The following is a 27,220-nucleotide window of genomic DNA, read 5'->3' on the forward strand; positions in this document are numbered from 1 at the left end:
CAGCGTAAACACGATTAACAAATATGGTCATTATCTGCATCCTCTGCATTACTACTGTACGACCAAGGCTCTGTCTAAGAACATGAGACCATGCTCCGCCCTCTTGTCACTGTGTTTCTTGATAGACTACAGCACCAGGTTACAGACACCTACCATCAGCTGCTGCCCTGGAATTGGAAGAACCGGTTCAGAGTACGGCCTCATTCCACTTTCATTTCTTTTGACTTGTTAGCCCCATTTTCAAATTGAACATCAGTGACATACTTCATATCACAGATTTTCGCCATTTAGTTCCACCTATCCTGGGGCCTCACAAAATTTCACATTTATCCCCAGCTTCCCTAATTTATGTGTTCTCAGCTCAAAAGAAATTGACCCAAAACAACATCACTTCACATCTTCTACTGAGGACCAAGAAATACTAGCGCCATCTCAATTGTAAATAACAGAGCCACGGAGTGGCCAGAGGCAGAGAAAAGTTATTTTAAAGCCATAAACCAGCCTATAACTTGTTCCCGCTGTTCAGTTCTTCTGAAACCCCAGTATATCCTCCTACAATTTAATTGATTCCTAGATGTGAAATAGACCTTGTCTCCCCAATTTGGGTATTTTATCATTTTCAACGTCCTGTAGCTTTAAAGTCAATAAATTGGGGGGGGGGGGGGTTATGTTTTATGGACTCCTCATAACTGCACTGATGGAACGAGGCATATTGTGTGGTCTCAGTTTTTATTTCCTGATGGCTATCATTTTGAAATTACAGTCCCTACATAGGTTTGAACATGTGGTACGTAGGCTCTTGTTCTTATGTGCCAATTTCGATCTCTCGAATCATTCCTACATATCGGTAAATTATTAAATGCTACGGTGTCGGACCTGCTCAGTTTCCTAGTTTGCCTTTTACGCAGTAATCTTTGAAAACGGGATGTTACTTTGAATATATCATTTGCCGAAGCCATTTCCTTTAAAGTGCAATACTGCAACAAGGGCTTCCTCGCCGTCTCTTGTTATTTTCCCGCCATACGAGCGAGTAGGCCCAACCCTCGACGCGAGGCCGCGCCTTTCGTTGAAGCAGTTTTGGCCAATAGTAACGTGACGTTATACGGACGGCCAATGAGAGGACAGGACGGGGGCGTTGCAGAGAGAGATTCGCGCGAAAGAGACAGGAAAGAACTCAGTTTTTGCCGCGAGTGTAACGGCCGTGTTGTCTAACCACCGTAGCTGAGATTTTCTTTCAGTTAAAGCTAACTAGTATCTTCAGCGTCCCCTGTGCTGGTCCCACCATGTCTGGCTTCGATGACCCGGGAGTTTACTACAGCGACAGCTTAGGCGCAGGAGAGAGACTCGGTCCAGAAGAAGGAGTGCAGAAGCGGGTCCAGGTCAAGAAACGGTTCCGTGAATTTCTCCGCCAGTTCCGAGTTGGGACGGATCGCACCGGGTTCACATACAAATACAGGTGACGGCACGGAAACGTGGTGGTAATGGGACAGATGTGTATGGCATATGACCGTTTAGTCGAATCCCACTGTATTTGAGGTTTAAAATCTTTGGTTGTCAGGATGGACTGCAGGTCGGTAATATTCCAAGCTGATCATGTGAAACGCAACACATGAAGTTCTGGTTACTTGTGGTTAGGAGGAGCTGTGTCTTTAGTAATTCTATGAAGGCTTCCTAAGTATGAAAAAAATTAATTCGCTGACGTCATCGGACATCCATGCAATGATATAAACTGTTTGGGAGTTCGAAATTAGTTGCCAGAAAGAGTCGAAAGAAAAAAAATGTTATGGAGTTGCATTGTGGGAAATGTAGGTTCCCGCTGTAAAAAAAAAAAAACAACAACAAAAAAAAACTTTAAACTGAACACCAGGGGTCATACGATGCTTTTTGCTGCCCAAAAATTTCCCGCAATCAAGCACATCTGGGACATCAGTGTGGAAAAACTTACTTTTAATAACCAGAAACGTCAGTGGCAGCATTAATACGAAAATGGCTAACAATAATGGCCATCAACTACCACAACAAACTCCTGCATAACCCAGTGCTAACACTGATATGAAGACAAACACAATGCTGATATGATGCAATAATAATAATAATAATGCTAGATCTGTATCAAAAATTGCTCATGTTAATGTTGATGAACAAATAGTTATACCGATATTGAGAGTGACAGTGTAGGTCCCTGCAGGTCTATAACCGTCTTCCAGTAGCAACAGTCAGGGTTTTCTGAGGTGAGAAGGCACAGAGACAAATGATGGAGTACAGAGGGAGGGAGAGGGGGAAAGAGAAGATCAGTGCATCAACTGTGATCCTCTGGAAATGGAGACCAAAAGTTTTGAGTCTACTGTTTAATTTAGAGGGGCTCTATGTCCCCAAACCAGAACTGAGATGGTTACACGAGAGGGGTTTGATAGCTGAAAGCAGAATCCTTTAAAAGTTGCATGCTATTTGGATGAAAATCGGATTCATGACAGCTCTTAAGTAACATGTAACTTACCGGTATTTCTGGTGTCCCCAGAGATGAACTGAAGAGACACTACACCCTCGAAGAGTACTGGGTGGAGGTGGAGATGGAGGATCTGGCAAGCTTTGATGAGGATTTATCAGACTGTCTCTACAAGCTGCCTACGGACAATCTGCCACTTGTAAAATACACGACTGAACTTCTTATTTTCAGACCCTTGAAATCTGGATTTGTTGTGATTCAATCTCAATTTTTCAGCTGGAGGAAGCTGCAAAGGAGGTAGCTGATGAGGTGACCCGTCCCCGGCCTATAGGTGAGGAGACGGTACAGGACATCCAGGTCATGCTAAAGAGTGATGCAAATCACGCATCCATTCGCAGTCTTAAGGTAAAACACACCTGCGCGTCTCAAAGTCCCGAGTCATCATGACAGCTTGATACCACATCATGTCCCCCTCCCCCCTGCAGTCAGAGCAGGTGTCTCGTCTGGTGAAGGTGCATGGTATCATCATCTCAGCCACAGCGGTGAAGGCCAAGGCCACAAAGGTGTGTCTGAAGTGTCGCAGTTGCAACAATGTCATCAATAACATCCCCCTGCCTCCAGGCCTGCAGGGCTATGCTCTGCCACGCAAGTGCAATGGGTGAGTGTTGTCTTCTGGATCTACTGGACAAGAGAAATTAGACATTGGGACTTGCTTGGAGATCAGCGACGCAGTATTGATTGTTGCAGGTTTTGACAGAGGCGCTTTAAGTGGACCGTTCATGTTAGGAGCTTTGGTGCCTCTTTTTGGTCATTGCACTCTCCTTTGTATGCCCAACCATGGAATTTAGTGAAGCTGCAAAGGAAGCAGCTGATGAGGAGCTATTGCTGCTGTGGACTAATGTATTCACTCACTCCTCCTGCTTGGGGCAATTCCTTGTTTTGGCAACCCTGGATTTGGTATTTCATGTACGTTTTGTCTTTCCACAGTGATAATAACGCTGGAAGGGTGAAGTGTCCTGTGGACCCGTATTTCATCATCCCAGACCGATGCGTTTGTGTTGACTTCCAGACACTGCGCCTGCAGGAATCTCCAGATGCTGTCCCTCATGGAGAAATGCCCCGTCACCTTCAGCTCTACTGCGATAGGTGATAAACATGTATTTTGATCTGCCAGCAAACCACAAGCCTTATCTACAATTTCTACAGTTTCATTTGGCGGACTCCTTTGTCCGAAGCGGTGACAACACAAGCAAGAATTTAGACTGGAGGGAAAGCCTTAGTAAATAAGATTAAGTGCTTCACTATTAAAACAACTTGGCTCAATTTAGGAAATCAATTCATCCACAAACAAGCTAGTCTGCTGTAAAATGGCGTCATCATAAAAACAAGTTGACTTCGTTTGATTACTTCCTTCAAGACACCATGTGTGTGTCCCAAATCGCATCCTTCCATACGACATACTTAAGATTTTGAGCACACTCAACCCAAACTGAGAAAAAAATATGGATAGTGTGCAAAATTTGAATATGCAAAAGTACCTGGATGACGCACTCAAATCGGTAAAGATTTTGAGTATGCGACTGTGGACACTCGCCACACTCATTTCATCAGTAAAAATGGCGGTGGACTGCTGTGGTGAGAGTCGGTCGACGCTGACTTGTATAGCGTCATCTTTACATGAAACGATGGGGACAAGTTTGAAATTTTGTGCGGACACAAAAATACTAAATAGACCACACAAATAAACTCTACATACCGTGGTATCTTTAGCCAGTAGAAAGAGGACATCGCGTTGTCGGCGCCGATTGTGGTGTGACAATGCACGATAACCGTTCATTTAGCTGTTTTACTGCTTCAAAAATTGACAAACGAGTGCAGGCAAAAGGTGGCGGTAATTAGCTGATGCCGCTGTGGTGCTAGCCGGTCACAAATTCGGCGCAGAATAAGCAGAAATCGCGCCGTCATTTCCAGCGAGCGAGCCGCGTGGCGCTATGCGGTTTGGGACAGCACTGCACCCTTGAAGCTCACGCACTGTGCGGCTGAGTTAATGGTATGCTTATTATACTCAATTTGAAAATTTTAAGTATGCAATATGGAAGTATGTGATTTGGGACACAGCATATGTGTCATATAGGTTATTAGAGAGTTTAGCTGACCTGTCGTGATGTGAAAATGGGCTTTGTCCACGTGTTTGGCACATGCTCATACTGATGAGTAAAAGCTTTGTAGTTTCCTAATAACTGTTAGTGTTACACTGAAGTAAATAATTGCTGCTTTATCTCAATTAAATCCTGTGAGTACATTTGTCACAGGCGTTCATTAAGAACTTCTTCAACAACACGATGTGTTTTTGTTTATTCTAAAGCGGACATGAAAAAATAAAGCTACACTTAAGCTAAATGTTATTATTTTTATATTCCACAATTCTAACGTTTCATTTGGCAGACGCTTTTGACCAAAGTGAAGTAGCACACGAACAAGAATTAAGACTGGAGAGAAAGCCTTAGTCAGTACCACGAAGTGCTTCAGGTTTGATTGGTCGCAGGTGCTGCCATCTAGTGGCAGAAGTGTCAGGGTTTTTTTTTCTTGAACATTTTGTAACCACATCTGACCACAACCAATAATTTAACATCAACGATATCTTTCATCATTCAACACATTCAATATTCAACATTGTCAGTGCTCAGTATTCACTAAGAGCTGGGTGTTCAACCTTCTGACTCATTCTACCCTGAGGACAAAGAGGAGAAGGGTCAGACTTAAGTAGCTGGGTGTTTCCCAACAGTTGAGTCTTCAAAAGTCTCTTAAAAGTAGAAAGGGACTCTGTGGATGGTATGGAGTTGGGTAGTTCATTCCACCATTTGAGAACAACAGAGGAGAAGAGTCTAGCTAGAGATTTAGAGCCATGCTGGGCTGGGAGCACCAGCCATCTCTCACAGGCAGAGCTTAGTGGGCCAGAGGGAGTGTAGACCTGGATGGGGGATTCCAGGTAGGCAGGAGCCGTTCATGTCACTGTTCTGTAAGCTAGAAGAAGAGCTTTGAATTTGATTCGAGCTGCCACTGGAAGCCAGTGAAGAGGCATTAACAGTGTGTTGACATGTAGTTTTGCAAGTAAATGACCAGACGTGTTGCTGCAATCTGGATCATCTGCAGAGGTTTAGGTGAACACGCAGGAAGGCCTGCTAGGAGAGGGTGGCAGTTGTTAATGCCATTCACAAAGTTCAGTTATGTAATGACAGGTGTGAGCACCCTAAGACTTCTAGTGCCTCTTCTCACAGGTACCTGTGTGACCGTGTTGTCCCGGGCAACCGAGTAACCATTATGGGTATCTACTCCATCAAGAAGATGGCTGCTGTGAAGGCCAAAGGCAAAGAGAAGAGTGCTGGTGTTGGCATTCGTGCATCCTACCTGCGAGTGGTTGGCATCCAGGTGGACACAGAAGGAGCAGGTACATGGGAACTTCTGCTTTGAAACATCTTTTTTCCAGACAGAGTTCTGAATTAAGAGAGCTGCATATTTGCTTGACTCTTGCAGGCCGCGGTGCTACTGGATCCGTCTCCCCACAGGACGAGGAGGAATTGAGGCTGCTGGCTGCTTCTCCTAATGTCTATGCCTCTCTGGCGAGCTCTGTAGCTCCCTCCATCTACGGGAGTGATGATCTTAAAAAGGCCATCACCTGTCTGTTGTTCGGAGGTTCGAGGAAGAGGTGAGGGTCCTGGATTAGCCGGGTTGACTATAAATCATCCCCCTCTCACACACGAATGCTTCAATTTCTTGTCCTACAGGCTGCCAGATGGTCTCACTCGCAGAGGTGATATCAACCTGCTGATGCTTGGAGATCCAGGTACAGCCAAGTCTCAGCTTCTCAAGTTCGTGGAGAGATGCTCACCTATTGGGGTAATAATCACACTTTTGTATGCCACTGCAATTTACTGTAATTCTTTTTTTAAAAGTGCCAAATCTGAACCATCCCTCATCATGAAAGAAAATGTGTGTTTTTCATTTTAATTACCAAAAAAAGGTGTCTTGAAATCACAAAGTTTTTTTTGTGTTTTTTGTTTTTTCTTCAATTCAAGCTAACTAAACAAACCAGGTGTAAAAGCACCTTATTCAGTGAAACTGCTTTCCCTCTGTGGTGTCAGGTTTATACCTCAGGTAAAGGCAGCAGTGCTGCCGGTCTGACCGCCTCTGTATTGAGGGACCCAACCACCCGTGGATTCATCATGGAGGGGGGTGCCATGGTGCTGGCGGATGGTGGTGTTGTATGCATCGATGAGTTTGACAAGGTAAGATGATTTGTACAACAGTTGTTTTACCTTGTCAAGTTTAGAGTTTATAATCTGAACATTAACCTCGTCTCCAGATGAGGGAGGATGACAGGGTGGCCATCCACGAGGCCATGGAGCAACAGACAATCTCCATCGCCAAGGTACCGTCCACATGTGCACAACTCCCTCACTGCACCAAAGTCCTGAGGTGGAGTAGTTGTTGAGCAGCAAAGTAACCTCTTGGGTCCTCCTAGGCTGGGATCACCACCACCCTCAACTCTCGCTGTTCTGTGCTCGCTGCTGCCAACTCTGTGTTTGGCCGCTGGGATGACACTAAAGGAGGGGACAACATTGATTTCATGCCGACCATCTTGTCCCGTTTTGACATGATCTTCATCATCAAAGACCAGCACGATCAGCAGAGAGACATGGTGACATTTCATTTTCACTTTAACTGGCTCGTAAAATCCTCAAAAGCAGCTGGGACGTTATTACAGGGGTTGTGTATCTGTTCGTAGACGCTGGCTCGTCACGTGATGAATGTTCACCTGAGTGCTCAGACGCAGACCGAGGGGGTTGAGGGCGAGATCCCACTGGCTACTCTTAAGAAATACATCGCGTATGCCAGAGCGTGAGTACCTGACAGTAAGTTTTCAGGCTTCCGTCTTGAATACATTTTTTCAACAGTACTTGGAATGTTTGCTTGCAGTAAATGTGGGCCGCGGCTCTCAGCTGCAGCTGCTGAGAAGCTGAAGAACAGATATGTTGTGATGAGGAGCGGAGCAAGGGAGCATGAAAGAGAGACTGACAAAAGACCCTCCATCCCCATCACCGTCAGGTATGTCTATTGATGAGTATTTTTCTCCTCCTTTCCTACGTGGGTGACCTCCAGCAATCTGTGTTTCTGCATTTCCAGGCAGCTAGAGGCTGTTGTACGTATTGCAGAGTCCCTGGCAAAGATGAAGCTTCAGGCCATGGCTGGAGAGGAGGAGGTTGACGAGGCCCTCAGACTCTTCCAGGTTTCCACGCTGGATGCTGCACTGTCTGGGAGCCTTTCTGGTGTGTCTTTGATTCATTCCATGAATTTTTTTTTTAAAATGAGGGTACGATGGCTGTATCTGGCCATGTAGCTCACTAGCTCACTCGCATTAGCCTGCTCACTTCTTGTAAATTCCCTGCCTGCAGGGCACAAGAGGTCTCCCATCCTCACACTGGAAATGGCTTCTACCTTTCTGATTAATTCAAACAGTGGTATTTCATAAACCCCTAAAGCCAAAAACTGCTTTACCTAGCGAGCCTTATTTTTGACACGTTGTTTTTCCCCTTGCTGGACACAGTGCAGTCACCTCATGCTCTTCATGTCCCCCCTCTTATATTATGAGTATAGGAGTGGAGGGCTTCACAACTCAAGAGGACCAGGAAATGATTTCTCGCATTGAGAAGCAGTTGAAGAGACGCTTTGCCATCGGCTCCCAGGTGTCAGAGCACAGCATTGTCCAAGACTTCACCAAACAGGTAAGTGTGGGGGAACACAGCTTTGTTCTCTTCAAAAACAGGAGAACTAATTTCTCAATAATGAAGCTGTAGCCCATTGACTGACCAGTGGCCAATTTAAGTTATCATTGTTCCTATAATTATCTTCTCACTCTAGAGTTCTCAAACACATTCAGTGATCATCGTTCCTAATTATTTGATTGTCACATTGCATGGTCTTTCACAGAAGTACCCTGAGCATGCCATCTACAAAGTGCTTCACCTGATGTTGAGGAGGGGTGAACTTCAACACCGCATGCAGAGGAAAGTCCTCTACAGAGTCAAGTAGAGCCACTGGGGCTCCTAACATGCTTCCATGTTGTTGGTGTAAATAGTTTGTCCTGGTAACGTGTATCACAGTTTTTGAAACCATTAAAAATTTTCAAGGTGTCATGTTGGTCACTTTTGTCTCCTCCAGATTGAAATAAGAGGTGTTGCCATGAGATAGATGGATATAGATATTCTCAAACATCTGTTCATCTATGAAAGATAAATGCATGTCAAAGTTTACCAGCACAGATAACCCTAAAATATATCTATATCTATATATAGATATAGATATATAGATATAGATATATCTATCTATATATAGATATATATCTACATATATATATATATATATAGATATATCTATAAAGTGGACATCCATCCATTCATTTTCTGTGAGTGTGAATGGTTGTCTGTCTCTATGTGTTGTCCCTGTGATGGGTTGGCGACCCATCCAGGGTGAACCCTACCTCATGCCGGAAGGCTGCTGGGATAGGCTCCAGCCCCCCCCCCCCCCCCCCCCCACCATGACCCTTAACAGGATGAGCAGTAGAGAATGGATGGATGGATGTTAGCATGACCTGCAATTGATGCATACTAAATAAATCTAAGGGTCACAGCATTAACTTATCACATTTCAGTGTTTACATAAAAAAATGACATTGAATAAAAGATGATGTAACACGTTGAAACAAATTTGTAACCAATGAGAAATCAAGAGCACACAGGAGACTGCGTGCTGGACAGAAACAACCAGATACCTGCATGCAGCCTCTCTTGGGACCATAATTCTGGATTTTCCATTATGGAGAAAGACAAGATGCCATTTTAAGATGTTTTGAATAGTAATTGCAGATATTTTGTGAAAACCAACTAAATACCAGACAAAGGGTATTGCATGTTTAACATGTCTGGTGGGGGTCTGAGAGCATTCATAAGCAACTTCTTAATTTACATGTAACCAAATGAGTTGGAAAAAAACATCGAAAACAACTCCCAGTAAAACTCAATGGTAGTGCGTGGTACACAAATGACTTCAAAATAACCATGACAACAACAATGTGTTTTTGCAACTGATTTGGCCAGTGGCCGATAATTTGCAGAATTTCTTTCATTTCAAACATCTGGAAAAGCCTGGAGCTTCTGTATTTATGGCACGCTCGGTCATTAACAGCAGATGATGAGGACCGAAGAGGAGACCAAAACAGAAGTGATTTTAAATCAGCCATTGAACTGATACTGACGTAATTCCTGAATGACCACTATCTACCAAGGCGGTGATACTGATATTATTGTACATTGAAACGACTACTGCTACTACTACGCTAATAATAATGATAATAATTATAGTAATACATATTTTATGAGACACTTTCATATCATCCGAAGGGGGTTCACGCTTAGGTTAATGTAAAATGTGCAGTAGTTCCGGGCATCTTATATTACTTTCTACTGATCTATTCTACTCTATTCTATAATCACGCCCCCTATCGCTGCCCTCCACGGTGAGGGGGAAGTGCTGGTGATTTTCAGAGAGGAACGCACGCACGTAGCGCCGACCTATTCCATTCCACGATACTAAACATGTAGAAATGTCGACGACTTTAACGCGCTGACCAGCAGATGTTGCGTGTCAGGGATCAGCCGTTTTAAAGAAGGTAACGTGTGTCTTTTGTCATCCATTTGACAAACTCCCATCAGCTTCAGCGGGCCGTGATAAACCTTGCATCCCTAACACAGTGACATAACATCGGCTGGAGAGTTCATGGAGAGCCGGGGATCCTGATCCGGGCTGTACTGCGGCGTCTTCGCGCGTTTTCAACTACTTTGTTATACCGAGCGATCGAATAAGACCTCCAACAGAATTGAACTGTTAATATTGACGTGTTTAATTTGTGCATGCATGCTCTAGGGAAGAGGAAAGAACCAGTGCTCCGTGTAATGGCCCAAATGCCGACGCAATCTGAGAATTACATCACATACACGCTGAACACCGAGCATTTCTGCGTGGATTTAAAAAAAAAGTTTTGACGTTTGCTTCACAGTTATTCTAATTTTTTCTGTGAAAACGTGTCGTGAATATGTCTTTGGTGCAACGTCGTTCTAAATGTGCATGCACTATTTGCATTCTTCTGTTTATTTATGATGGGGCTTTATTATGGCATCAAGTCATGACACTTTTGCTCATTTTTTTGTCGATATTTGATATATTACAACTGTTTTGGCCAATAGTAGTTTATGTTGATATTGCCTGTTTAGATGATGTATTCAATTTCTGTTCATGTGTTAACATTTTGCACATACCAAAAAAAAAAAAAAAAGAAAAATTAAGTAATTTCTTCACTTCCAAAACATTTGGAACCCATAAATCATATATTTATTGTTTTTACTCATTATTGATGGTGATCAGATGTTTAAGCAAAACTCGCCCGATGTATTAACAGAAAGATCACTATACGCCAATACAGATGACGTTGTTTCCAGCAGGTTATGGATTCTAGGCTTCCCTGTCTGATCCTTCTCATCCTGACTGGCCTTGTCAAAAGCGCTGCAGACAACATCACACGCAAGCATGATTACTGCGTGCTGGGAGCTGGGCCCGCTGGACTTCAGATGGGTTACTTCCTCTCCAAGGCTAAGAGGGACTACATCATCTTGGAGAGGAACTCAGGACCAGGCAGCTTCTTCAACATGTAGGCAACTTTTTGAATGCCTCTCATGCAGTGGTTTGTGTCCTGAAACCCATCTGACTCATGTCCACTTTCTCCACAGATACCCCAGGCACAGGAGGCTCATCAGCATTAACAAGATCCACACAGGAAGGCAGAACCGAGAGTTCAACCTACGCCATGATTGGAATTCCTTGTTGAGTGATAAACCTGAGCTGCTGTTCAAGAGACACAGTAGGGAGTTTTACCCACCAGCTGATGCCTTCCCGCGCTACCTGTCCATGTATGAGAAAGTGCTCGGACTGAGGGTCCGCTACGGTGTGGACATTGGTAGGATCAGGGCAATGCAGTCAGCTGCTAGCAGAAGTTACATCCTGACAGATCAACATGCGACAGACTACAAGTGCAGGTCTGTTCCAGCTGATGGGATAGAATGTTTACATATGAGAGAAACTGTGTCGTGATATGGTTTTGTCATCTCTTCTTCAGCGTCCTTCTGGTAGCCACAGGTTTGTGGGTTCCTCAGGAGGTAGACTTTGTTGGATCGGACCTGGTTGAGGGTTACGAATCCATCTCCACTGACCCGGAGGACTACAAGAACCAGGCTGTTCTGATTCTAGGCAAAGGAAATTCTGCTTTTGAAACGGCGCAGAGCATTTTAGGAAGAGCGAGTCGGGTCCACATGGTCAGTCCCAGACCTGTTCGCCTGGCGTGGCAAACGCACTACGTTGGAGATCTCAGGTTGTACGAAAATCCAGTGGTTCTCCCATTCTCGACATCAGTTGTTCACAAACACTTTTCCAACACGCTTCAGCACATTCACCACCTTTTGCCATGTTTCCAGGTTGTTTATTGGAATAATTCAGAAGGGATATTATTTACCATGACTAACTATTTAGGAATGGGTATTATATTTATCATAAATTGCAATGAAATGAAGGTAATAATAATAATAACAATAATAATAATACATTTTATATAAAAGGCACCTTTCTCGGCACTCAAGGACACCGTATGTAGAATACATTAAAAAGCAGCAGCAATAAAATCAAGAGTAAAAACAACAAAATAAAGGCAGAACAATAAATACAGAATCTTGTGCAGTAGGCAATTTTAAACAGATGTGTTTTGAGTTATGGTTTGAAATGGGAGAATGAGCCAATGTTTCTAAATTGGGGTGGTAATGAATTCAAAATACGGGGAGCAGAGCGGCTGAATGCTGTGCTCCCCGTGGTGGTGAGACAGGCAGAGTGGACAGACAGGTGTATGGAGGAAGAAGATCTCAGGGCATGGGAGGGAGTGGTAATGTGGAGGAGATCAGATAGACATGGGAGGTTGAGGATGGCTTTGAATGTAAACAGAAGGATTTTGAATTGGATACGGAACTGAGCTGGGAGCCAGTGGAGTTGTTGGAGAACAGGAGTGATATGGTGGATAGAGGAAGTTGGGATTATGATGTAGGCAGCTGACATCTGGACAAGTTGAAGTTCATTAAGGGATGTGTTAGGGAGGTTGTAGAGGAGAGAGTTGCAATAGTCCAGACAGGGGGGTGACAAGACTGTGGACAAGGATGGCGGTGTCGGGGGTGAGGGAGGAGTGGAGGCACTTGATGTTTCGCAGGTGGAAGAAGCCAGACTGGGTAGCGTTATTGTTGGGAGTTTGAAAGGGTAGTGTGCTCTCAAGAGTGACACCCTGACTCTTAACCTGGGGGGAGGGTGAAACAGTGGAGTTGTCAATAGTGAGAGAAAAGCTGTCAGTTTTGGATAAGGTGGATTTGGTGCCAATGAGGAGAATCTCAGTTTCATCACTGTTTAATTTAAGGAAGTTTTGAGTGAACCACATTTTTATTTCAGAGATGCAATCAGTAAGGGAGGTGGGTGGGAGAGAAGGCGAGGGTTTGGTGGTGAGGTGGAGCTGGATGTTGAATTTGCGGAAGATATTGCCAAGGGGAAGGAGGTAGATGATTAAGAGTAGGGGTCTCGGGGCTCTGTCCCGGGGCAAACCTGAAGTAACAGGGGAGGGGAGGGATTTGAAGGACTTCAGTTGAATGAACTGCTTGCAGCTGGAAAGGTAAGATGTAAACCAGTCTAGTGAAGTGTGGGGGATGCCAGTGGAAGATAGCCTGTTGAGGAGGGTGGCGTGACGGATTGTATCAAAGGCTGCACTCAGGTCAAAGAGGATGCGGATGGTGAGGAGTCTAGAATCAGCTGCCATGAGGAGGTCGTTTGTGATTTTAATGAGTGCTGTTTCAGTGCTATGGAGTGGGTGGAAACTGGACTGGAACCGTTCACTCAGGTTATAGTGGGATAGGTGAGAAGGAGTTGGAAGGGAGGCTGCACGGTGGTGCAGTGGTCAGCACTGTGGCCTCACAGCAAGAAGGTTCCGGGTTCGAGTCCCGGCTCAGACACGGGATCTTTCTGTGTGGAGTCTGCATGTTCTCCCTGTTCCTGCTGGGTTCTCTCTGGTACTCCAGCTTCCTCCACAGTCCAAAGACATCAAGAGGGGACCAGGCTGATTGATACTCTAAATTGACCGTAGGTGTGAATGTGAGTGTGAATGGTTGTCTGTCTCTATGTGTTGGTCCTGTGATGGACTGGTGACCCGTCCAGGGTGAACCCTGCCTCTCGCCCATAGCTGCTGGGATAGGCTCCAGCCCCCCTGCGACCGTTAACAGGAATAAGCTGAAGAAAATGGATGGATGGATGGAATTGGAAGGCAATTGTTTTTTCAAGTATTTGGGAGATGAAGGGTAGATTGGATAAAGGACGGAAGTTGTTGAGGTTGGAGGGGTCAGCACCAGGTTTTTTTAAGATTGGGGTAATGGCAGCAGTTTTGAAGGATGTAGGGACATTTCCAGTGGTGAGAGAGGAGTGGATAACAGCTGAGATGAGGGGGGCCAGGGAGGGGAGGCAAGCTTCAGCAAGTTGTGTGGAGAGGGGGTCCAGTTGACAAGTAGATGGCTTGGATTTCTTGATGAGTTGTGTGGTCGCTAGGGGAGTGGGGAGCAGCAAGGAGGACAATGATTATGTGCACCAGTGAAAGCTGGCTGAGATGCTGTGGTGGGGGATGGATCCAAGGTGCTGCTGAATGTCCTTGAACATCAGATATTAAAGTTTGTTTAGTTTGATTTGCTCAAGTCTGCATTACATTCTTGACAGTAACTAGACATTTCCATCTGTTAAATTTTGGGTAACACTGTCACCAAGGGTTCTCTCCGGCTTCCTCCCACAGTCCAAAGACATCAAGAGGGGACTAGACTAATCTGATACTCTAAACTGACTATAGAGATGGCTGTGAGTGTGAATGGTTGTCTGTCTCTGTGTGGGCCCTGTGATGGACTGGTGACCCGTCCAGGGTGAACCCCGCCTCTCGCCCGAAGGCTGCTGGGATAGGCTCCAGGCCTCCCGCAACCCCTAACAGGACAAGCGGTAGGAATGTCACCTAGTTACATTATCTATACTTTTAAAATGTGATCATTAAATCAATTGATTATTTAAATGATCTGTTCATTACTTATGCCATCTAATATTGGCTCCATTTTAAAAAGTAACCATGATTTTCTTTTTCTTTAGAATTTTTTTGGCCATTTCACCATTTATCTGACTATTTACTGTAACTGAAATAGTAAACATGTTTTTTACTTTTAGCAAAAAAGTTAATCTCCTCTAGCTCTATTTTAAGGGGCGGCACGGCTCAGAGGTACAGTGGCCATCTAGCAACTAAAGGGTCACTGGTTCGTTCCTCACTTCCCCCGGTGACCATGTTGAAGTATCCTTGAGCAAGATACTGAGCCCCTAATTGCTCCTGATGGCCCTGTGATTGACTGGGGACCCGTTCGGGGTGAACCCCTCTTCTGGGGCCAGTGTCAGCTGGGATATGCTTCAGTCCCCCTCCCCTTGACCCTTGATGGATAAGTGGTATAGAAAATAGATGGATGGATGGATAGTTCTGTTGTAAAGTGTCGCTATTTCACCATTTATCCAACATTTTATCTTAAATGTTCAAACAAATTACTTGTAGGATTTAATTTGTAGCATTTCTTTTCAATCATAGCTTATCTTTAGCCATATCACTCTTTGTCCTGGAATTACCCAAATATTGAAAATACGTATTACTTTTAGCTAACAATTGAATCTACTTTTACATGTATATACGCACATTTTTTTAAGTTGTTGCACCATATATCAAATGGTTCGCCAAATACTAAAACTGTTAATTTCTATGAGCTGTCTATTTAAGGGATAGATGGGCTATTTTGATGTGGGGCTGTATGAGACACTGATGCCCAGTCAGTATCTCACATATTTAGAATGGTTAGCACAGCCTCTGTCTGGCAGCAGCAGGGAGCACAGGAAGGTTCTGCCGTGGTATGAGTACCAGCAAAAACACATCTTTTAGTGACAAGTCCACCCAAATAAAGTATATATGCCTCTTTACCCAACCGCTATAGCAGGGGTCCCCAAACTTTTTTTCTGTGAGGGCCACATAACTTTCCCCTTCTCTGATGGGGGGCCGGGGTCAGTTTGTAACAGAAAAAGCGTGACGATCGCAGGGGTGCCTAAACGTAAAAATGTATTGTTTTCCAGGAAGCCACACAACCAAATCACCCTCTCTGGGTTCTTCGCGAATGACGCAAATGTAAACATTTTGATCCAGCGATCAAATTCACGCGAATAAAGCGACGTGAAAATTTGCGTCGTGTTTGGTGTGAACACACCTTAATAGTTAATAATGAAAATAGTTCATAGCTAGCTATCAGTTTTATTATCAAATACAAACACACATATATGGAAAAAAAATCAAAAGATTTTGTCTGTTCAGTAATTACTTTTAGCTATTTAGTCCATAATAAGCTGTATTTTTAGGTATACTTTAAGCTGCATCCTTCATCCAACACTGTTGTCTAAATGGTCAGTCAGCTTCCTGGAATGCAAATATTGTGAAAATTTTGGACCCGTTAAATTGTGCAAATAATAATTTCAACACAACTTTTTTTTTCCGGGTAAATTTAGAGTTTCATTCCTCGCCTTTCTAAACGTTCTTTGGATGTCTTGTTTTTCATCTTTAACTAATGTGCATGAAAGCTGTTTAGAATTTGAAATACAAATTGACCTTTTGTCTTTGTTTTTTTCAGAGCCATTAATAATGAGATTATAGACACATATCAGCTCAAGTCCCTTGATGGGCTGGTGGAAGCATGCCTGGACAAACTAGTCATTGTTCAACAAAAGCAGCAATACAGGAAGCGATCAGGGACTAAGCAGCACAAAGAGAAGAAGGGACAACTGTATGTCACATTAAAGAAGTATATCCAAACCCAGTATGAAAAGAACAACTCTGACGTGATGGCTGAGGAACTACCTGGGTACCACATCGATAACTTCTCAATGCGAAAGCCCTACGACCGTGTGATTCGCTGCCTTGGCTTCAGGTTTAACTTCAGCATATTTGACAGGTACAAGTGTAGACTTTTTATGTTGTGTCAATATCCATGTATGAACATTGTTGTTTATAAAATAGTTGTGTAATTGCTCATGCTCCCCTTCAAATGAAAAAATCTGTGTAGTTCCGCCTGCCCACCAAACAGTGAGAATGCAAGAGGCCGGTTGCCAAGGGTGACAGCCTGGTACGAAGGTCATGACACCCCTGGTTTGTTTGTACTTGGGACTGCTGCCCACTCGAGAGACTATCGTTCATCTGCAGGAGGGTTTGTCCACGGATTTCGCTACACAGGTACAAATTGTGAGCCTTGAAGACACGGAATACAGTTTTTAAGATAACTGGTTCTTCCATGGCTTACTTTCTGTCACAACCATCATCCTCATCATCTACAGTGTCTCACTCCACTGCACACCACTAGAAATCAACCACATGGGTCACAACTGGACTGCTGAACTTGAACATACTGTGACCGCAGTCCACTTTCATGTTACAGTCATTTTACTTCAAGTCAATCTGGTATTTTAGATCGGCACAGATTTTTTTGTCTCCACAGTTCGAGCTGTACATCATGTACTTGAACATCGTTACCATGGTACCACGTGGTCATCCAAAAAGGTGTTGACAACACAGCTGCAGTCCTGGATTTTGAAGCGGGTTGGCGAGGCGTCTGGGCTGTACCAAATGTTTGACGTACTGGGGGATGTCATAATACGCAAAGGGTAGGTATACATTATTTTGATGTCACAGGTAATAGCATAGATGATGTCAGCTTGCCGACTGCAGCAAGCTATTCATCTTTTTTGAGTTGCATAGCCTTATCAGTGCTGTTGTAGCCAAAAAGAACCATCTGTAGCTTTGTTTTAGCTGGGACTGGTAAGTCCCTGAGCACCTCCAGGTTAGCTGGGGAAATGAACATTGTCATGCTTGCCCATTGGTCTTCTCTCAGCTGGTCCACCTCAAATTAATCAGTTCGAATTATCTCTACTGTATCTTAGGAAAAGGCCTTAATGGAATTTGCGTGGAATGAAATTTGATTGAATCATTTTAATTCAGATCTCACTGTAATAGCAACAACACTTCATTACACCCAACTTAGCGACAGTATGTGCTCATTCCTGTATATTTAGAAATTAAATGACAGGACTGTGAAAGTCACTGAAGTTGAATTTGACGACCATTTCATGACGCTGGCTGTTCGGTATTGTGGCTTGTTTTTTACCCTGTGAACCCTGGTACAAAAAGCAGTGTGCTGTTGAACTGGAATGGTAGCTGTGAGAGGCATGCCCTTTTCAAGTGTGCCTAAAATATGAGCCAGATGAGGGACCTTGAGTTGAATTTGACCCCTGTATGATGGACCCCAGATATGTGTGAAGCACTGGACTAGTGTGTGGGGAGCCCCTTAGTCTTGGAGAAGTGTGTGAGGGACATGAGGGAGTCCCATGTCTACAATTGAGGTGCTCTGGCTGTTCTACTAGTGTTATGACTTGTGCTTGTTTTGTCCTGTGGGCCCTGGCTCGGACTAAGACCAGGACAGGGTGACTACTCATTCTCTTCACTACAACAACTTTTTCAACGTAAACAGAATTAAACTACAGAGTGTCACTTACTCTTGTTAATGCTCATCATATTTTGATCCTGGGTTCTCATCTGGACTTACAGTACTCACTTTGAATACGTCGAGGAGTTCCCCCTTCAGGCGCTGCCTCAATTCTCGTCTCTCTCTGGTCACGAGGTGTCTGACAACGGACTGCTGGTTTTGGTTATGCAGTACGGGAAGAAGAAGATTGACTATCTGGGACGTGGCAGGGCAGTAACAGACTGGACCAAAGCTTGGAAATCCAACTTTCTACACCCAGTTCTATATTTCTATGATACACTTCCTACTGGTGAGAAGAATTAATGGGATCCATAGATGACACTTGCTGCTGTTCTATACCAAAGTTCACGAACTTGCATGTTTGTCCCCAGAGGAAGAAATGAAGCTCCGCCCCAATGGTTGGCCTTTACCACGGCCCAAAGCAATTCATCACATGGTGGAAGACTTCCTCACCGAATGGGAGAGTCCCATATCTCACCTCCAGCCACTACGCCACTTCCTGGAATATTCTCTCCAAACTGACCTCAGAGCCTTCTATGCAGGTAAAGAATGCCCACTCCCTCATACTTGGAACAGGGCAGGGGCCCATGAAAAGAAGGCAAAATGCATTTAATGTCATACTTTATTGATACGTATAATATTTTTTGATAAAACTGTAACATTTCAGGCAACTTTCCATCGTCAACTATGTGAAGATAGATCTTATTGAAAATTTAAAAAAAAAAAAAATTCATACATTTAATATGAGGTGTCAGCACTGTGGCCTCACAGCAAGAAGGTTCCGGGTTTGAGCCCCGGCTCAGGCACAGGGTGTGTGGAGTTTGCATGTTCTCCCTGTTCCTGTGTGGGTTCTCTCTGGTACTCCAGCTTCCTCCCACAGTCCAAAGACATCAAGAGAGGACGAGGCTGATTGATACTCTAAATTGACTGTAGGTGTGACTGTGAGTGTGAATGGTTGTTCGTCTCTATGTGTTGGTCCTGAGATGGACTGGTGACCTGTCCAGGGTGAACCCCGCCTCTCGCGTGAAGGCTGCTGGGATTTGCAGGGAATGGATGGACATTCAATATGGTTTAAAGACAAATTTCTATCAAACATTTTTTAGATTAATATTCACCTTACTTAAAACATTAATGATAAAATTATTCAGCTTGAAAGCAGCCCATTTGGAGTATACGCAGGCCTTTGCCCGTGGATTGAGAAACACTGTACATTTACAGTAAAAAAAATTAACCTTAGCACCAAACACATGCGCACAGAACCCTGAAAACCCCATAGGCCATTATAAAATCAATGAAAATGTGAAAGTTCTGTAGTGTGTTGTGTATAATTTTTACATTTTATAATAATTCAAATACACATTTAATTATTTCCTTTCTTATAAATTGTAATTCATATACTTTAATTGTTAAGCATAATTGACAAGAAATGAAGGATAGAAAACACTCCATTCTGACATAATTTTTGATAACTTTTGACACTTGACAGTACAGTAATGTTCTCCCATCTGCAGAATTGTCTTTTGGGGATGTTCATTGATTTGCTGACTTCTGTCTTTCCCCTGTCTTTCAGAATCATGTTTCCGCTCATCCCTCACGAACCGCAAGCCTCCGCTGTTTTGTCGCCAAGGATACGTGAAGCAGCAGGGTATTGTCAGCAACAGCCAACCATGGCTTCACATTGGTGATGCTGGACTGATCCATACTGAGCAGGAGGTAGGGACGTCGGGGGCCACCTTCCCTAACTACCTGGCACAAGTTGGAACCTCCATGTCCTCAGGACTGAAACATGACTTTTGATTGTTCACCTACGAGTGTTAAAGCTGTGCCTACCACGTACCCTCAGACTTGCTACCTCCAGCACCTGTAACCATTCCCTATACCTGACTAAATGTTTTGATGGGATAGTGTCTTACAAACCAGTGGTTCTTAACCTGTTAGACCTCTTAAAAGGAAAACAATACCTACATGAAACCGTTTGCTTGTTGCTGCAGATTTTTACCACGTGGAATTTTCTAACCAAGGTGCGACTGTCCTTGCCTTATTTTGAAAATATTAAAGAGTTCTGAATATGAAAACTTCCCAGCAAATTATAAGAAGGAGGACACACAATACATCTCAGAGCCTGTCACAATTACCACCCAGGATAGGAACCACTACTGTTTTCATGACACACACCTCTACCCGTGAAAGCTTCCTTACTGTTGCTCACAGAATATTTATTTCCATTGTATTGTACAGTGTTCATTTCTTGTGAATCTATATGCGACTGATTATGAATGTACCATTGTATAGGTGGAAGGTGGGTGTTAATAAAGAATTATGTATTTTACATGGTACTGGATTAAAAATGAAAAGGGAAAAACTTTTTTTTAATTCAAGGGGAGCTTATTTTATTACATTTGAACAACGCAAGTCATCAGTCAAACAATTCAGACTCATTAACGCTGCAGTACTTAGTGGTGTAAAAGTGTAAGAAAATGCATTAAAAATGTTGAGGCTTCGTATTGGCACGCATGAGCAGGGAGCCTCTGTCCTATGCGGACACTGATTCGCTGCCTTCTTGCGATTAACCTATTGGATGAGCCTAAATGAACAACGCGGACCGTTATTGGCCGGCAGTGCTTCGTGACGACATAATGGGTGTGTCCACTACTACTTTCATGTGATGAAACGGAAAATGTGAAATAGGGGACATTTTGATGCTGTGACAGAAGTGCACGTACGAGCTTACTATCACGCTACTTCTCACCACACAGGATCTGGGGGACCAAACGTGGCAGTTGGTGCGTTTTGCAGTGGCAGCTGCTGTCGAAGCTGGTGCCACATCCTTTCACGGCTCAAGATATTGATGTCGGCGGTATTTGCTCTTGACTCCGGCGGTAAAGAGGACCGTCTGTATCGACTGCGGTGTAAACACTGCTCCCATATGTCACTTTAAAGTATGGACGGGTGGAGCCGAGTCGTCGAAGCAGATGACCGATCCAGCTCCGAGGGGGAGTACGTCGTAGACCATGGACAACGAGATGCAGCTGGGGAGGCGGAGGAGGTAGAGCGTCGAGGTGGCTTGGAGAGGATGGACGACGGGGGCTCCGCTGTCGGGTTCGGGATAAGTGGCACTGGGGAGGGCAAAGTGGTGCTGGGCCGAGTCGGACACAGAGAAGACCATGACCTTCGGTACCTGCACTTGTTGTGGGAACCAGGACGAGCCGAGGTCGGCGGCGGCGGGGCGGCGAGCAAGCTTGGAAAGATGAGCGGGAGCAGGGCCAGACGGCACCACAAGGCTGCACGGACCCTCGGTCCCATTGGAAAAGATATCTATGGTACGGGATTGTCAACCCTACCTTCATAAACATTGTTGGTAGTTCGAAAGTGTGACAAATTTAGGGATCCCGGCAAGGCCGCTCTCTACTTCGAAAGTAATGGTAGAGTTAGTCCCTACTTAGTTTTACGGTACGCTTACACACTAGGCATTACGGTAAGAGTGACGAAAAACTGATATCAATAAAAGGCGATCTTCTGGTGAACATGATTTCACATTCATTAAGTCAATCATGAATGACAGGATAGTTCAGTGAATTGATTTATCAAAATAAAATACCTGAATTAAACATAAATAAATATTAAAATCATTTTTTTTACTACGTAATTACTGAAACGCTTTCTCATATGTCACTCAGGCAATACCAATCCATTCGAATTCGGGATTTAAAAGTTAAAGCCCTATACGTTAAAGAGCTAAATTCTATCATAATGCAGATTTATATATAAAAAAAAAAGATGTTAAAGGGAAACTGTGTATTTTCACAAACCTGTTTCACTTCAGAACACCGCTACATCAGCCCACGGTGTAACCCAGAAAAGTTTAGGCCAATCTGATGTAGATTTTCAAATTAAAGTTCAATATGTATATTAGATATACTCTATCAAAGTTCAGATTGCCGATAAAAGGAAACCATGGGTTTCCACAGACGTGTTTCCCTTCAGAATAATACTACATCACATGACAAATGTAAAATTGTTGGTAGTTTTCTGTCAATCAACTTATTGATCAATGGACAAATCTTTTCTACTGTGTTTGTTTGAGCTGTTTAGGCACTTTAAACAAAAAAAAAAAAATTTAAAATCTTAACATGTTTTGGGTAAATATATATGTGGCTATGGCACTATATAACACATAACAATAAATAAGACATTGAGGTTGTGTCACGCCCTGAATAAGTGAAATGTCTCATCTCCACAGCTGTGAAAAAACTGCGCGAAGCAGCAAACAGCAATGACATTGACACAGGTATGAATAGTGAGATGACACAGTAATGGAGTATTTTGAGGAAAGGCTGCATTGTGCTGATAAGTATGTGTTCCTCTAGTACGGAAGCTCCTGCAAGACGATATCGACCCTTGTGCAGCAGATGACAAGGGAAGGACAGCCCTCCATTTTTCTTCCTGCAATGGCAATGAGAACATTGGTAGGTTGATGATATTATGTGGAACATGCCCACAGTAATAAATGTAACCTTGCAATTTGAACAGCAGGGTGTACACCTTGGTGTCGGAAGGAATCCATCCCTCCACTTCTGTAGCTGACTTGAAGTTTTACTGACTTGAAACTTGAAGTTTTACTCCCAATCAAAACAATGTTTACATTATAGAATATATGAATGAAAAACATCAACAAATCATTTATTTTCTTATGTCTAAAGTGCAATTACTGTTGAGCTATGGTGCTGACCCCAACCAGCGAGACAGTCTGGGTAACACCCCACTCCATCTGGGTAAGAATACTTTATGCACTGTGGTCCGTGGTACATGTTACTTTGGTTTCACTCTGACACAACACTGCTACTGCATTAGGCTCACACCTGTTGGAATGAACAATTATTCTGCAGAACAATCATTGACATATCTTTGCATGCAATAAGTGGTCTCAATTAAATTGATAGATTTTGTGTGTGTGTGTGTGTGTGTGTGTGTGTGTGTGTGTGTGTGTGTGTGTGTGTGTGTGTGTGATTTTTTTAAATGTACTAATTTCAGCCTTGTTTTTGCAGCGGCCTGTACCAATCATGTGCCGGTTATCACCACATTGCTGAGAGGAGGTGAGACCAAAGTAGAGGTGTTGGAATTCTTTGCCTATGCATGTTGCTCACAGTTTTCTCTGTGGGGAAGATAGTTTTACGCTTGTAGAATAACACCCTTTGCACACTGAAAAACGCGTTTCCAAAAACCCGCATTTGCTCGGCATTCTTCAAGCTTCCAGAAGACCCAGGTCTGAACTCCCGCTCGTACGTCATCGCGCTGACGTCATCAATTCACATAAACGTGCGCCGGAACACTGAGAGGTAAACAAACGACAACATGGATGTCGCCGAGTCAAACGTCAGCGTTGTCGTTGCATGCACTGCAATGATGTCTCTTTTGCAAAGCATACAAACTTGGCGCAGATTGGAAAATGTCTGAGTGCTAATGCAGCGAAGGAGGATGGAGTTTTTGGCGAGTCTGGAAGGGAGCCGAAGAAGATACAGGCGAAGCCTGACATGTGGCACAGTGACAAAATCAGGATGCGACAGGAAGGTCGCGTGAAACCTGAGACGACGCGGGTTGCCTTTTTCACACTGCAGGCGAGCCGAGCCGCTAAACACCCGGGTCGCTTGGCGAGTCAGTCGACCCTTTCAGAGTGCCGAAAAACCTGTGTTGACCCGTGTTTTTGGTGCAGTGTGAAAGGGGCCTCATTGTGGTTTATTAGGTCCAACTCATGCACAGTTGAGAAAGACTGATAAGCCTCAAGTTTATTGTTCTGTTTGTGAAAACATTTAATGCAGCAAATATATTAATTTTCCCCAACTCAGATCATTTTTTCCACCTTATGAACTGAATTAAAATCCCCTTCCTCTGTGTCTTAAAAACAACAACTGCCGTTTAACTCCAGTGGGAAAGGTTCAATCAGTTCTCACCTCGTGGTGCAGACAATCTGGCGACAGACAGGGGTATTTATCTGATCGCCATTGATGTCAAACTTAATCCTGTACAATGTGGTAATTCACCAACACAGGTAGCCAGGACTCCATTATTAACAGTATTTACCCGCTAGCTTGTTGCCTCTTCTGGTAACTCCTGCAAATTTTTATGATCTCAGCCACAAATTTAAATTCAAGCAAAAGATATGAAATTATATCCGGAACAACTCCATCACTCCTTTGGATGCTGTTTTCTACTATACTCCGTGTTCTAGTGTATTGAGTGCATTTGTGATGCAGAATGTGACAGAGCTCAAAAACAAACAAAATAACAGAAAGACAACTACTCAACTTGTTTTATTGATTTAACTTTTTGTTCTTAAAAGTAGAAACCAATGAATCAAATGTTTTCAGTCCCGTTGTACATTTTAATGCACCATTTGCATTCAAAGAGTTGTTGGCATTCACGGTGACATATGTAGGATGAATTAAATGTTACTTGATACACTAATCAGCCATGACAGTATGATCACCTGCCCAATATTGGTAGGCCCCCCCTTTTGCTGCCAAAAGGGGGGGCCTACCCAGCTAATTTAGATCACGGTCACTTCAACTAAGGACAAGGTTTATGCCTCCAAAATTTCAGAACATATCTTTTGGGACATCAAACCACAGACTGTTTTCATGTTTGTTGAAAGATCTTAGCCAATTGTATCGATGACTTTTAGACCTTTTTCCTATTCTCTCATAAGTCAAAGGTGGAAAAATATGCCTGCCTCACAGTTACTCTCAGGGGAGACTATTCCTCACACACAGAGGGCCCTTAAATCACGACGTTCCGATGGTAGAGGTTTATTGGCGATGACTGTCTGCCGCCTGTGATGGCATCAACCTTTGGCTTAACCATAGTTGGACAGCGGGTTTGTAAATCTCCAAGTAGTTTGCATGTTACATTCCCTAATGTAAATCATATGAAGATGTATATCCTGTTGTTTCTGTATAGGATCCCGTGTGGATGCCCTCGACCGAGCTGGCAGGACTCCTCTACATCTTGCACGCTCCAAACTTAACATTTTGCAGGAGGGTGATTCACACAGCTTGGAAATGCTGAGGGGAGAAGTAACACAGGTAGAGAGTGTTGAGAATGTTTGAGCCTTGTATCTTGATTTTTTAGAGATTGAAAATCTTGGTAGGAAAGGATGTACTTTCCTTGAATATGCTGTACTACCATAAGATTCTTTTAAATGTTATACCTGAGTTGATGCTGATTGCATAGCTAATACGCCATTGCATTTTTTTAAAGTATATTTCCCTTCCAGATTATTCAAATGCTGAGGGAATACCTGAACCTAATGGGCCAGAGTGAAGCTAAAGAAAGGCTGGAACACATTTCGACTCAGTTGCAGCACACACGCACCAAAGAGCAGGTCAGACCTACCTCTTCGGTAAATGCTCAAAGGCACAACGAGTTGCATTTTTTCACTGTCATTAGTAAAGACAACAGGCAGAAAATGGGTTAATGCACACCAAGGTATCTGATAAGGTCCTGAACACAGAAAATACGAATATCTAGAATTAGGAGCCGTCTCACACTCCAGGCTCCTGATGCATAATTTTTAAAAAGTGACAGTTCGGTCACGAGGCCTTCTAAGGAGTCTGACGAAGGCCAAATGATGGAAATGTCTCACATTAAAAATATGCTTATGAAGCCTGGAGTGTGTGACACTTTATTTTCTCAACATTAGTAAACACAACAGGCCAAACCCTCTCTGTCCCACTCCACCTTAACAGTCATGAACACACCTGTCTCCATTTACTACCTGTAGTATCATCACATACCAGAGTTTACCAGTACGTGACTATTTGCAGCAAAATGAGTGATGAGGTTCAATTGGCCTGTCTTTCAAATATTTCAGCAAATATGGTCATTTCTGCTGGCCTTCCTGGAGGAGGTTTTTTTTTTTTTTTTTTTTTGAACACATGCAAATGTTCAGAAGTGGGTGATGCTAAAAATCATCTTCATGCCGAGGGAGGTTGTGTGTGTGTGTCTGTCTCCATCTGCACCCTGACGACGATTCCACAAGGATGCTGCTGCAGCAGCTCTGCATCTAAAACACACAGACAACATTTAGGTCACAACCAGTGTTTCATCAAATCTTACTTATTTGGATGGAATGGAAGTGTGACTCTGCATAGGGACTGTTAGTAGGTTGAAGCTAGCATACAGCACACACTCAGGTCATGGTCAGCCCTGGCGTTAATTCAGGCAGTTACACTGAAAAGCCCACTGTCACCATACTGGCAAGCTAAGCAAACCAAATCACCCTCTCCTCCAAATCTCACCGGCACAGTCATTTTTCCCTCTGAATGATGCTAATCATTGTGCCTTTTTTAAAATGTATTTATTTGATAGACTTTCAGCAACTCTTTCTTTTTCAGGTGGATGAGGTGACCGATTTACTCGCCAGTTTTACATCTCTCAGTCTACAGAAACATAACTTGGGTGACAGGTAGAGGATTATGTAAAGAACCGAAGCCAAGCAAGTGTCTGCTCCACCTGCCCTGACCAGATAAGCTCTCCCATGATGCTGGGAGGTTTCGACTTGACTGTATGAACAGTAACATTTTAACCAATAAGAAACAGATAATGTTGCTAACGTTTAACAGCGACACACAGCTTTGATCAGTCTGTGGCTAAGTTGTTGTCCATTTAGTAACAAAACAATGAAAAATACCCTTATGGACAAATTAAGTTGGGACTGAAAGCAAGTGGAATGGAGGCTAACCAAAAGAGACCTGGGGCCTTGGCTTTTTTTTGTGTATGTGTTTGCATTTGCCTGCAATTATTTGCCAAGTTCTGTAACGATTATTAGACAACTATAATTAAATTCACTGTTGAGTGTTTTTGGTTGTCTCATCAGCAGCATCTTTTACCTTTTTTCTCTCGTATTGCATGTTCGAACTGCACTGTAAAAAATTAATTCGGCTGTTGAAAAGAGATACATTTGAATCAATAAATGAATAGTTGGTCAACGTATTTGTTCCTG

At 43.4% G+C, this 27,220-nt stretch overlaps 3 protein-coding genes across 4 annotated transcripts; all 3 read left to right on the forward strand.

Moving 5' to 3' along the window:
- The first annotated feature begins 1,120 nt into the window (after nt 1-1,120).
- On the forward strand, nt 1,121-8,638 carry mcm5 (minichromosome maintenance complex component 5). The gene is made up of 16 exons (XM_086184287.1): nt 1,121-1,456; nt 2,519-2,645; nt 2,723-2,851; nt 2,932-3,104; nt 3,434-3,592; nt 5,725-5,894; nt 5,981-6,152; nt 6,232-6,343; nt 6,589-6,732; nt 6,810-6,875; nt 6,969-7,145; nt 7,233-7,345; nt 7,424-7,552; nt 7,631-7,773; nt 8,102-8,229; nt 8,435-8,638. Exons 1-16 carry the CDS (start codon nt 1,284-1,286, stop codon nt 8,534-8,536), a joined length of 2,217 nt encoding a protein of 738 aa, XP_086040413.1. The 5' UTR covers nt 1,121-1,283; the 3' UTR covers nt 8,537-8,638.
- Nucleotides 8,639-10,017: 1,379 nt separating this feature from the next.
- On the forward strand, nt 10,018-20,551 carry foxred2 (FAD-dependent oxidoreductase domain containing 2). Its single transcript, XM_086185698.1, has 10 exons — nt 10,018-10,172; nt 11,002-11,207; nt 11,287-11,592; nt 11,673-11,924; nt 16,318-16,638; nt 16,750-16,916; nt 17,179-17,344; nt 18,285-18,511; nt 18,594-18,764; nt 19,793-20,551. The coding sequence occupies exons 2-10, from the start codon at nt 11,005-11,007 to the stop codon at nt 20,017-20,019; spliced, it is 2,040 nt and encodes a 679-aa protein (XP_086041824.1). The 5' UTR covers nt 10,018-10,172; nt 11,002-11,004; the 3' UTR covers nt 20,020-20,551.
- Nucleotides 20,552-20,870: 319 nt separating this feature from the next.
- On the forward strand, nt 20,871-27,166 carry ankrd54 (ankyrin repeat domain 54). 2 transcript variants are annotated; one of them, XM_086185114.1, is made up of 8 exons: nt 20,871-21,542; nt 22,463-22,510; nt 22,590-22,688; nt 22,923-22,994; nt 23,268-23,315; nt 25,177-25,301; nt 25,493-25,618; nt 26,613-27,166. In XM_086185114.1, the coding sequence occupies exons 1-8, from the start codon at nt 21,164-21,166 to the stop codon at nt 26,685-26,687; spliced, it is 972 nt and encodes a 323-aa protein (XP_086041240.1). In that variant the 5' UTR covers nt 20,871-21,163; the 3' UTR covers nt 26,688-27,166. The 2 variants fall into 2 exon arrangements, with proteins under 2 accessions (XP_086041240.1, XP_086041241.1); XM_086185115.1 differs by having other exon boundaries at nt 21,149-21,542; nt 25,493-25,600; nt 26,613-27,161.
- The last annotated feature ends 54 nt before the right edge of the window (nt 27,167-27,220 follow it).

The sequence above is a fragment of the Aulostomus chinensis genome, chromosome 18 (assembly GCF_037954235.1).
Source record: "Aulostomus chinensis isolate RoL2024-O1b breed Wild chromosome 18, RoL_Achi_v1.0, whole genome shotgun sequence".
In the NCBI taxonomy this organism is placed as follows: Eukaryota; Metazoa; Chordata; class Actinopteri; order Syngnathiformes; family Aulostomidae; genus Aulostomus; species Aulostomus chinensis.